General features: G+C 36.1%; 1 protein-coding gene across 39 annotated transcripts in view; it reads left to right on the top strand.

The window, feature by feature from the left end:
* The window catches only part of LOC141903085 (uncharacterized), a 46,712-nt gene that overhangs the window by 30,204 nt on the left and 3,704 nt on the right, over positions 1–12,804 (top strand). For 16 of the 39 annotated variants that reach the window (XM_074791002.1, XM_074791007.1, XM_074790985.1 and 13 more), the window contains 8 exons: positions 178–240; positions 1,449–1,511; positions 2,011–2,037; positions 2,727–2,762; positions 3,926–3,979; positions 4,086–4,166; positions 8,208–8,297; positions 11,504–11,629. In XM_074791002.1, coding sequence (XP_074647103.1) covers positions 178–240; positions 1,449–1,511; positions 2,011–2,037; positions 2,727–2,762; positions 3,926–3,979; positions 4,086–4,166; positions 8,208–8,297; positions 11,504–11,629 — 540 coding nt within the window. The remainder of the gene's footprint in view (positions 1–177; positions 241–1,448; positions 1,512–2,010; positions 2,038–2,726; positions 2,763–3,925; positions 3,980–4,085; positions 4,167–8,207; positions 8,298–11,503; positions 11,630–12,804) is intronic. The other 23 variants (XM_074790986.1, XM_074790999.1, XM_074791025.1 and 20 more) reach the window with 16 other exon arrangements.

The following is a 12,804-nucleotide window of genomic DNA, read 5'->3' on the forward strand; positions in this document are numbered from 1 at the left end:
AATTCAAACTTAACCGTTTTAGGCTTAAACTTTTTCGTGAAACTGGGCCCTGGGAGAATTTGTGTATTTATGTAAAATGAGGATAGAATTTTTTCCAAACCTCTGTTGATTTTAATAAATGCCTCCACTGTCTTTTTAACCGATGCTTATATGCTTTTAATGCTCGTCGAACTTTAGGGCACCCCTGGTTCACCAGGCATGGCAGGCCGACCAGGAAAAGATGGGATCCCAGGATCGCGGGTTAGTATAACGTACAATCAGCGTGAAGATTTATGGCCATTTTATCCAGATTGCCGATTATATCAAGGAAATGAATGTCATTTTCTGGGGTTCATTTCTCTAAAAGAAAAACAAGTTTAAAGTTCTGTTTTGTATCAAACATTGTTTTGTGCAAGAAGTTGTAAAAACAAAGATACAATGATTTATGACAAATGTATTGAATTTATTGCCCCAAATTCGACCACAAATACTTATTGTCTCGGTGATTCTAAATAAGAACAATTTTTATCTCGGTCCAGGGCCAAATTACACAATAAGCAATAAACGATAGCTTCTAAATTCTTTTAATATAAATTCAATTCATGAAGAAATTGCATTTGGTTAAGAGCTAAGCTATTTCTATATCTTACAGTCGTGATTTGAGACCAAAATTTGATTAAGTATTAGTTCATTTGAGAGAATTAAAATTAATTCATTTGAAAGAATTAAAATGATTTCAGTTCAAATGTTTTGATTGTCGAATCAAATCATCACTTGCGAAACTGTAGAAATCTGGATTGTGGAGCAACTGAGTCCAGAAATAGAATATGTTCTTTTCATAATATTCTACTGTAAACATTGAAACTAATGACGTAAAATTCAGTTACGTCAATCTTTCATCTTTTATCGATCATTGGTATTGATTTTAGAGGTAGATATTGATAATATGGGTGGAGGGAGCAGTTATCGTGTATCTTTTAATTTCTAGTATGAGCTGAATATTTATTGATTTACAGTTTTCATGATCTGTAATTGATAGATAAATAGAACGTAGATCTGAACCAATGTCCCGGATTCTAAAAATGTCAAGTTCTTTCTTCATTATTGACTGTTTGAGCACTAAATCATTCACATGAATCTGGCCTACATTGTATTTGTATAAAACGATTACAGCTATTCTTAGCCTTTAGCCTAAAATCTGACGCCTACATTTTGTTCAAAATCCTTGAAAATCTGAGGTCGTTCGTGATCGAGATTCACGTGTTAGCGTTATAGCGTACTGTGTGCAAATCATCCCGAGACAGTTCGGCATGGATCTTTAAAAAAACCTGAATGTCGTGGGCCCACCTGCCAGTGCCCTACCCCAGCACTATCTGCACATACACTCTAAAAACATACGCTTTGATAAAGAGCTCGTTTATGTCCTACTCTAATAACCGAGGCCTTCTTTGTTTTTTGGGGTATTTCAGGGTGCAGTTGGAAACCCCGGTGCTGATGGAAAGAAGGGTGATATAGGACCAGCCGGCCCATCGGTAAGAATCACCCTTTATTACCAGAAATTTGCGCACATTTTGGAGTCGTCAAATATTCAGTTTCCTTTGACTGGACGGACATAGTTAATACTCTGATTATCAGTTTACCCCCAATGGACTTTGGTTCACCGTGGACTCAACTAATTACATAACTAATTCAGGGCACTCTCGGGGTAACTGGGTCAGTATAATATTTGATCCAAATATTTGAGTACAAAGTTCAAAGTTCGATGATGCCCTGATGGTGTTCAGTCCTTCAGATGAAACTAAATTCATTATTTAGGATTTTTACGATGCATATAACATTAATTTTATTTGATTATGTTGATTTTTTAATGTATTTCGCGATCAATGTAAGCATCGTTCGTGAGCCCTCAGCTCGTGAAGGCGTTCGTAATGTGTTAATTGTCCTGTGTCTGATTTTTCTTTAGTTTAAGCTTGTTTTTATTCTGTGTCGTGTACTGTGTATTTATTTCTGTGTATTATTGTGTGTATGTAGGGTAGAGATGGTGTACCTGGTTTACAGGTAAGGAAGGTTCTGCAGCTAGCCCATTTCATTATTATCAATTTCTCAGATAATCTTAAGCTTTAATACTGGCACTAGTTGCTCAAAAGTTGGCTAGAGTTAAGTTAACCATTGCATATATACCATAGAAACCAGGGGCGGATGCAAGGAGAAGGTACGCACCCCCTACCCCCCCCCCCCCAAAAAAAAAAAAATGCCCTGAAATATTACAGAAAAAATGAAATAGATTAAACTGCTACCTACAAAAGTTTATAGTCATAGTCTGGTTCTCTGTATTTCCAAAAATGAGTTATTGCTTCTTTCAGGTTGCTCTTTTATGTATTTATGATATACCCTATTTTGGGGTTAGCACCCCACCTTGAGTCAGACCCTACCATCCGTTCTAGAAATAATGCAATTTTGATCGTCACTTTTTAAACTATTAACCTGGTTTACTTTAACCATCTTTTGAGTGACTGACCCTTGTACAATAAAACAAGAAATCTACGTACAATAAAACCTCGGCTTACTGGGACATGGCCAGCTCGAACTTTTGATTAAATTGGGCAAGAATTAAAATCTTTTTAATTTCTATCTTAGTAATCTGTTTCGTTACTCACAGTGGTCGTAGTCAGTCTCAGTAAGGGTGAGGTTTACTGTAAATACAAAGTCTTCTTCAATGAGAGGTGTTTATTATTGTATATCTGTAGGGATTATTAGGCGAGAAGGGTGAAGCCGGAGCCAGGGTGGGTTCATGTTTTCGTTTCATTTATTTTTCATTTTTGTGGCGATGCTCTGTGCATGAATTCACTGCAGGCCGAATATCAGCTTTATTACTGAAATTAATGAATAAATCTGTCTAAAAATTATATATATATATGTTCGGGACAAATACGCTGTTTTCTGCATGGACTGTTTATATTTGGGTGTAAGCACTCATGTTGGTTATTGAGTAATATGAACTAATTTGTGTTTTTCACACAATGCTTCACACCTTCAGCAAATGGTTTTACTTTCACTACATTGTAATAATTGCACATTGAATATGATTACGTAATATTGCAATAAGATATTAATGGATATTCAACCAGTCGTAATAACTGTAATAACAGCAGGACTGGATCTAGGAAATTGGAAGGCAGGGGGGGGGGGTTGGTTCAGAAGAAAATAAAAGATATATCTCAGACGTAGCAGCTATATCAAAGGCGTCTATCGGGGTTCTACCCTCTATTTTAGATGAAATAAATGCAAAAACATAAGATGTGTCAAATTGCAGGTTTTAACAATCTTAGTCCTGATGAAAAGGGCCACTTCAGTGGGAAGGCAAGGCTTGTAATATTTGTTACTTTTCTGTTAAATTCATGGCAAGGTTTTTCTTTCCTTCCACTTTTTGTTTCTATGCAATCTTGTTCTTTGTTGATTGAGATTGACGATCATGACCGATGAAAAGTGACTGACTAAGAATCTTTTTAGCGCACGTTCACAGCCAGCCACTACCACCTCCTTACCTCCTCCGCCCCTCAACCCTGTAAGCCACCATACCCTGATTCCCTCATTTTTGTTCAGTTTGTTCGATATATACGATATCTCCCTCGTTTGTTGTTTCGAGATACGACATAAAATGAATAATTATTCTTTTGATAAAACTAATCGTTTGATAAAAACCGTCTCAAGTGTTCGGCTCGATATTGAAACATGGCGGCACGTAAACTCACCCTGAAGGACTCCTCAGAGGGTCATATCAATTATATCAATGTCATTTTAGTTTCCAAAGTTGAAAAAATTGAAAATCTAAATTACCATTATTAAAACGCTATAACCATGATGGATGATGTTAGATTTTACGTTATTATTGTGGGATTCTCTTAATATTGAAAAATGCAGCAGTTTTATTTATTGTTTTTTCTAGGGCACTCGCGGCAGAAGAGGCAAAAAAGGACCAAAAGGCGATAAAGGAGATCAGGTAGGGCAGATCGGGGGCTGGTCGATGATCAATTCATAGCTGCTGCATTAAACAGGAATACTGGAATATAAAGTGTATGATTATTTCAATGTCTATGTCCATATAGGGAATACCCGGTCTAGATGCCCCTTGTCCATTGGGCCCTAATGGACTACCGCTACCTGGTTGTGGTTGGAGACCTCCCCCGGTAACGTTTTTAAAACTCTTCCTATTGGCATGAAAACGGTTTACGATAAAGCATGATAGAGATTCATTCGTATCCTAGTGAAGCATGTTGTGAGAAGGCTTTTTTCATAATTTATCTGCATAGACTACACGCAGGACGTAGCCTAGACAATTACTGAGTCCCCCGGTAAGGCTACATCTAGTTCAAGTTTGTTAACATTCTTTGAGATATGTTAAGAATGACAAAAACATGTTGTTTATATGCTTGCTGTTTATCTGTTCGTTCTATCATTTCTGATCTGATCCGGAATGTTTTCGCCGGTGTGGAATGCCTTATCGCTTTTGAAACCTTGAATTCATGAATTTGTAGAAGTTTCGCAGATTGATGCATGACTTTTGATTAACAAATATCGTTGATTATGTATGAAAAATGTTCAAATGTTTGTATAGATGATATTACGTTATCAATACAATGGTTATAACCCATTGACCAATGACCAAAAATAGGTTGAAAAATAATTCTACCTGATCCAGGGCTCTGAGCTGTTATAGATGTAGGCCAAAATGACTTGCGCGTGACGAGGGGGATTTCCTGTTTATTGTTCATAGATATCGGCTTTAAGATTGTTTCATCACAGATATTGTGATCTTACTGATTTATTCGTAGTTCATCAATAAAAAGTGCACCCCTCACCCTGAGTACAGGACCTGCAATTGAGGGTAGAATTCCTTATTCATACATTTGCTTTATGAATCTGAGAACCAGCAGCAGCCCTGGGTGAACCTGTCACTATTTCCAGGTCGATATGTGATGAGATATCGAAAAAGTGCATTGGCACAAATACCAGGTGTGCGTGCATGCGGAGTGTCCCTGATATCGTACTGTGTACTGGATTGATCTACTTCGTTCTTGTTCTACTGTATCCTCCACTCTTGTTTTATTGAAGCCTTCCGATATATTGACTGACTTTATTTTTATCTCGTGTCCTTGAGCTAAATGCTAGTTAAAGAATAATAACAGCTGAAAAGATCAAACGTAAAGGATTTGCGTTATGAAGAATTTTCTTTCCTTTGATAGAAATTACTAATACTACTTAATATTTTTTTGCAATTTGTTTGACATCTGCAAGTGGTAAATCAGGGTTTACACAGCTTGCAGTAACTGTCTGACAGTGCCTCGTCCTGCAATATCTAATCGGCACTGATAATAGTGACTAGTATGTCATATATCAGACAGAAATATGATAGTAATATCCAAAGGAGAATAGGTTACTGTGTTTAGATCATGCGAGTGGGGCTGCTCTCAAAAAATTCATCTCATTACTTTGAAATGAAGTGTTGAAAAGTGAAGGATATTTTCAAAAGGGGGCCTTGCTTTAGCACCCAAAGCAGCCCTCACTCGATCTGCACCTATTATTATAGAAAGTGCTCGATAAAACATGTTGTGATATGATAAGGAATCTCTCCACAGGGATAAATGAAGTTTTGATAATCTCTCTCAAGTTCAGCCTCATTGACTTGGTAATAGATGGAACTAGATTTTGTAATTACCCACATTGTCTCATGAATTCGGGAATATTTCAAATTTTAGTGTTACACCGTAAAATAGGTACCTGCAATCCAGGGGTGGATCAAGGGGGAACTTATGAGACTTGTACGAGTCCATCAAATTCTTATGAGTACCTTTTTCATCATCTCAACAATGAATAGAAAATTGGTGTATTCCTGTACGGGAGTACGTTTAATATTGCCTTTTTGGACATAATGAAAAAGCACCCTTTCTGCAATCCCGTGTAAATATTTATGTATATGAGTAAAATGCGGTAACTAGCAAATAACTTGAGTCGGAATTGAAGAAAAAGTCGTTCTACTCAATAAGGTAAGCATGATATTTCCACCACGTAAACATTCTGTGGTATATTGCTGACACATATTTCACTGCTATTAAAAGAAACTGTGTTATTGGCACTTGTTGTAGGTCGATGAGAACGAAATGGTTTCCTTCCCATTTCCTTATTTCCGACCGTTATATTTACAAAGTGTTTATACATGTATATAGAAACCTATAGCAGTGAATGTAGTTACAGCAAGTTGTTCTCTTCTTATAACGCATGAATAACTGCTTTATTAAAAATGCACTGCTTTCATTGCGTAACCAACAGATATTTATTCATTGCACTTGAAATGTTGACAATTCGATCGTCCGTCATATGATATGATGTGTATGTACCATATGTTCACAGACGTCTGTCAACTAATGTCTCGTGAAAATCAAATTGTTTGTCTTTAGGAAATAGAATCTGTGCGCAAGCTGTTTCTATAAACACCGGCAAAAAAAAATTCATAGACGTTTTACTTGTACAGTAAACCTTAGTGGAATCACTCGGAAATATTTGCATATTGCTTCTAATTTATTCACGTTATCAAAGTTGACAGACGCCAATATTCAAATGTTTGATTCATAGATGCTAGTCACGATCACACATTTTTTACCTGGACCAACCGCCTAAAAATGGGTCCATGTCTTTTCGCTAAATTTGGTTCGTCCAAAAATGTCAGACTACCTATGGCTCATATCAAATTTTAGCACTGATGAAATTATGTAAATGCTAATGACTCCACAGCATTGTTTTGATAGGATTTTAGTAACGAGTCAGTGGTTTACATGTGAACTCTGATAATCTAAATATGACTGTGGATGTGGTCTGAGCCTAGTCATCTCATTGTGATTGTGGCTATTGATGAATTAGACGATAATCTTTGTCTTATTGATGAAATTGCTGATGAAATCACGCGCACTAGTTGCACAAAACACCAGCCACTGCACAACAGACAGCACTGTTGCACTATAAGCAGATAAAAAACACTCTTGTGTCAACTTCCAAAGCAGTCTGCTCAAATTACATTCTTCACCCTTGTTGAGAGGTAGGGCACAGACGGTGCCGTCCCCGTAACAAGTGCCCTCCAATACATACCACTAATTACAGAGTGACCTTCAGTAAAATACTGATTCTATCGCAAATGTTAGTTCTCAGAATAGAGAAATCATGTTTCTTGAAGCACAGATATTTATATCGTTGTCTTTTGCCCCTCTTACTCTTCTTACTGGTATATCAGATAGTTTGTCATATTCACCACCAGTTTGTTTCAATATTAGTAAAGTTTCAGCAGTTCGTTTTTCCAGTTCAATTTACTAAGTGTAAGTCGTCGCTGTCGAAGTCATCATGACTGATTCTATTTCTAAAACGGTACTATATGAGTTTATAGAAATATTTCAATGAGAAAATACTGGAAATTCTTTTGCTTGATTATCAAAAGACGCGCTTCATTTCAGTCTAGTTTTATATAAAACATTGATTTGATTTCATGGAACACTCGTCGCTTGCGACGTGACTGCGTGCAGATGTTACCCGTTATTTAAAAAACACCAATACGTATATTCTAGTAAAACTAGCAATAATAAAACATGTTATAAACATGCGGTTTTTATTTCCAGTGAAATTGTCATTGATATCGCGATAACGTTCGTCGGATTTATTTATTCTGAATGAGTCAACAATTCGTCATTAATATCCTTGATCGATGATAATATATTTTATTGTACCTATTATTACAATTACTCTACCATTGATGAAACAGTACGAGTCGGTGTTGTCACAACGACATATAAAGAATCCCACGAGAATGTTGTAACGATATAAAGAGAATGCCACCACACTAATAAAAAGAAGGATAAAGTCCAAAAAGTTTCTTTAAAGCTAATAATTTATTGATTCGAAGACGAATATTATGTTTTAGTCAAAAACGTTGAATCAATAAATTATGAGCTTGATGGAAACTTGATGAAATTTACTCTGTTGCGGAACTGCTAAAGACTGCTTTGGAAATGAAAAATTATCATTTTGCTTCTCTTTTCTTAATTTTCTGGCTCTGAGCACATATTAACACCAAATTACGTAGACTATCATCAGAGGTGCAGCTAGCTGGTCAGTGATTATCGATATGATCTGATAATGTTTTTTCTCCTGACCTGACCGCAGTGTGTTTATTACCATTTTATTAGGGTTTTATACCAGATATTCCTGATCAACCATGTCCTCTAGATGATAAAGGATTACCAGTTAAAGGTTGTCCCTATGTAACCATGCTTAAGGTAGGCTTTCATCCTTCTATATCCACATTAAACATAAGAAAAACCAAGACCGTAACTGTCCGCCCATACCACATTTAGTGAATGCCCAAGTTGAACTTGCCCAAGATTTGGCCAAATTGACCTTGCGCGAACCACCATTAGAGGCTGCCCCTATCAAGTGACCCATATTCTACCCATCTACCCCCCTCTGGTAATTACTGCATAGTTCCCTGTTCCTCGGCAAGTTGCTTAAAGTACGTTATTATTGGAAAACATAATGTGTAAGATAAAACCGGCACTTTTTGACCGAGAACGTCTTCGGGGATGTTTTTATTCCGTTGAGTTCGTCATGGTTTTCACATTCACAGTGCCTGGATAGAGAGAGAGAGAGTAAACACGGCCATCAAAATGTTATCTATGAGTGCAGAAGAAAACACAGTGCTTTTCACTGGAGAGCACGATCTGTCATCAATAATACATGATGCAACCCCCGTTCCTAGAAATGTCAAGGTCGATAGTGTTGTTATTGGTGTATGGCAGCACGTAGGCCTGCAGACGAGGGTCCCCAAAAACTAGATCGCAATAAGTACATTTAATGTTATAAATATATAATTGGAGGCCATGTTTTTGGCTTTAAATGATAATTAATGATTAGATAATGATTATAATTATCCTTTCATATGAAAAATTATATTCAAACTCGATCATCAATATTGAAAGAATCGTTTTCGATCACGGAAGAATGTTCCGATTTACGCGATATTAAATCGAGCAAAAGCTGACACACATCTTCAATTGATGATTAATACGCTTCTTATGTCTGGGCTTCTGATATAAAAAAGTGACAGGGCTTCGATCGCGATATCATTGTGAAATAAACTATGTGTATTATCAAATTTGATATCGCTAAGATAAATAGTGATTGTATATATATATATATTTGGAGACACCACTGACTGTAAGGTCTGGATATCGAGATGAGACGATAAAAATGAAATAGTAAAATCTCTTGATCGTGAATAATGAACAGTGACACATTTTATGAATTGGTCATCGTGAAATATACGTGTAATTCATTCAATAACAGCTGATTCCTGTGAAACATTAACAAGCTGATGCAATACATATAGCAGTAAACATCTAAGTCATGTGAAAAAGCTTGAATACAGTAAACCTTGCTTTACTCGTATATGGCTAAATAATTTTTCTTAGGTATTTTTTTATCCTTACTTGGACAGTTTTGCCAGTCCGAGTTAGGTGAAGGTTACTGTAGAAAATCTTTTGGATTGTAAGCGGTCTGGGCTGAAATCTTAGCATAAAATTCTGCATTTCCATTACTAAATTGCAAAAATTACATGACCTCAGTAAAATATATCAGCAAATATATTTATGATGCGATATTGTCAATTATTTGTTTGTCATGTTTTTATCATCATCAGTCAATAATTATTATGATTAATTAAGATCAATTTTCATATTCGGAATGATAAATATTTTGCTAAAATTACATTCAAATAGTTGTGGAAGCAATTACATAGTAAATCATCTAGTTAACATTCAGGCTATTTTTGGATTGCATCAGCTTCATCATATATGTTGTGCTCGAGAATAGTCGATAGATTCCTGGAAATCAATGATTTCACGTCCCTCGACTCTGCAACGATATTTTTAATTGAACTCTAAATGAACTCATTCAGTCTGGAGCAAATATTTCCATCAGCTGTTTACATGTTTCCTATAGTTCCTAGAAACACCAGGCTATGCGTTCATGTTCATGCCGGCAAAAACCTGTTTCTAGCACAGCAGCGTGTTGATAGAAAAATGAGCTTTGTATGAAGAAATCCCTGGAAAAATATATTCTTGACATATAGTCATATACGCATATTTAGGTCATTTTTGTAAAAACGTGTTAAAAAGAGATCTCAAGTTGACATGTCTAGTGCTATGCTTGTCAACAGACATGTGTAGTATTCTGCATGTCAACATCAGCAAACATTTTTCTCAGTCACGTTGGTTTCAAATGAAAAGTGAATTGTAGTTCATACTCTCATGCTAAAGCTAGAGTTATTCTATAAAAATGCAGATAAGAGCTAGTGGCCCGAAAAAGAGTTGATATATGCTTTCATTTCTAAAGATGTCAAATGCCAATGGTTTACTACTACTGTTTACAGGATAAATATTCTGATAGATCAATTATGAAATTTGCGGAATGTGAAAAAAAAGGAACTAAAAAAATGTGGAACTTGGATTTGAAAGGGGGTCTTCCGCACCCATGACCCTCCTCAATCAATATCTTAGATATTTTGAGATTTTTGATATTGCTATAGCATTTTTCGATTTCTCATAAATCATAATGATTATATCAATGATTATCAATGATCAACCTTGATAAGTAAATTACTGAAATTATCAAAAAGACTCATGATATAAATACAAGTGATTTACTAGTTGTTTTTATTATGATTTATTTATTGGTCAGGTATTTAACACTTTACTCCAGCTATTTGTCACTTTCAGCGGTGAATAAAGCAGTTATTTCTTTATCAACGTGCTAATTATTGATCCAATAACTAATCCCCTTTGATCAATTGTCTGAAGTTAATCCTCTGATATCAGATTTATCTCCAATATTTCACCTGCCAACATCACTATGTAATATCACTTTCTTTTGTTCGTAGTTACTGAAGTATATCTTCTATTTTTGCAACATTTTCGGCGCTTGGGACAAAGACATTTTCTTTTGAGTTTCAATATACTAGACTTTGACAACTTGCAGTGCCCCTTATCTCGGATAAGCCGTACTACGACTTATCAGTTGCCTTATTACCTTACCGGTTACCCAATAACCCCTTTATCCCTGTAGCCCTTTAAAACTATTATGTATTTAGAGCATTTGCTGTAATTCGAAAGTTTTTGCTGATTTCCAGACATTTCAAACCTCAAAGTACCCCTATTACTGTTTTGGTAAAGCCCTATCACCATTTATCAGTAGCCTTACCTGTTGCCCTACAGCCCTTTCAGCCCTGTAGCCCTGAAACCAATTTCATTGTAGCCCTGTGCTTTCAATCATAGGTGCTTTTAACCTCGATTACCAAGAGATAGCGATCATATTCGATTTAAAAAAAGCTCTTAACTAATTATGAATAATTCTGCTTTTCTTTCTTCACTCTTTGCTGCACTTTTTCACACACTGAATGTCGTGTCTGCACCTCTCAACACAAACACAGGGCGTAGGACCGACGTTCCCTCCCTGTCCTATAGACACTAACGGTAAGCCTAATAGAGAATGCGTGAAAAGACGAGCGAAATGGCAGCGAAAATGGTCAAAAGAACTCGATAAAATGGAGACAGAGGTATGTACGTATAAAACCTGATTGGAATGGAATCCGTGGAACTAATAACGTCATTGATTTAGATCCAAGTGGTCAAGGGTTCATAAACAGTCAGATATGGGACTGATTGAACAGTTGTTTACTCAGTTCTTGGCACTCAGTACCAGTTCTCAGAGTCCTCACCATAATTCTTGATTGTGCAAATTATACACAATCACAAAAGCGTTTTTGACCCGGACCAACCATTCATTGGTCCGACCCGAAACAGACCAGGCCCGAGCCAAATTTAAGATTATTCTATCAGAATCTGGAAGTGACTCACCTCATGTACCTCAGATTTATTTTTGATAGTATGTTAATAATGAGTGAGTAATTTACACATGAACGCGCTCGCTAATTAGGCAAATTTTGACTCTGGGTCTGGTCCAACCAGTTTGACCCAGGCCCAAATGGTCTCAGAACGTTTTAAGAGTCCATGATTGTGAAGTCATTGATGGGAACGAAACCTCTGATACCACGTGAACATGATATATGGTGCCACCTGTCAGGAGTATGAGCTGACCGTACATCATGTCCTGATCATTTGAGTTCCTTGAACACTCTTATCTTTGTCTCAGAATAAGTTCATATCGATATTAGTTCGATAAGTTCAAACATATCATTCATAAGATCATTGTCAAACATCAAGAAATCTATCAACAGGGAAATTAGATTAATGCATTCGCATAATATGCATGTTTTTAATGAGAATATATTCATATTACAGTAAAACGAGTTAATTATTTTTGCATGGATTATCATTTATACTTTTACAGTGAATATTTATTGCTATTGTCAAATTCAGTGAACATTTTGTTTAAATAGTTTTCATATTTATTTCGGTATGTGACGTGAATGTATCGGAATGAGTTTCATTCATTCATACATCGGCTTAATTAGCAAACACTCATCTAACTGGGGGAGGGGTACGGTTCATAAGCATGAATATTAAAATTCATAAAGTCATTAAATTATTTTGAAAATATTGAAATTATTGAAATTGATAACTATTTATTCCATTGCTCTGTATCACTAGTATCACCCAGCACTAGTACATGACTCAATGTGAACTTACCCTGCAAACATTTTCTCGAGGCTCGCTGTAGCTGAACAACAAATTCTCTTCAAGGTCTCTTAAGTCTAGGCGGCAGATTTCT

The sequence above is a fragment of the Tubulanus polymorphus genome, chromosome 4 (assembly GCF_964204645.1).
Source record: "Tubulanus polymorphus chromosome 4, tnTubPoly1.2, whole genome shotgun sequence".
Taxonomy (NCBI): Eukaryota; Metazoa; Nemertea; class Palaeonemertea; order Tubulaniformes; family Tubulanidae; genus Tubulanus; species Tubulanus polymorphus.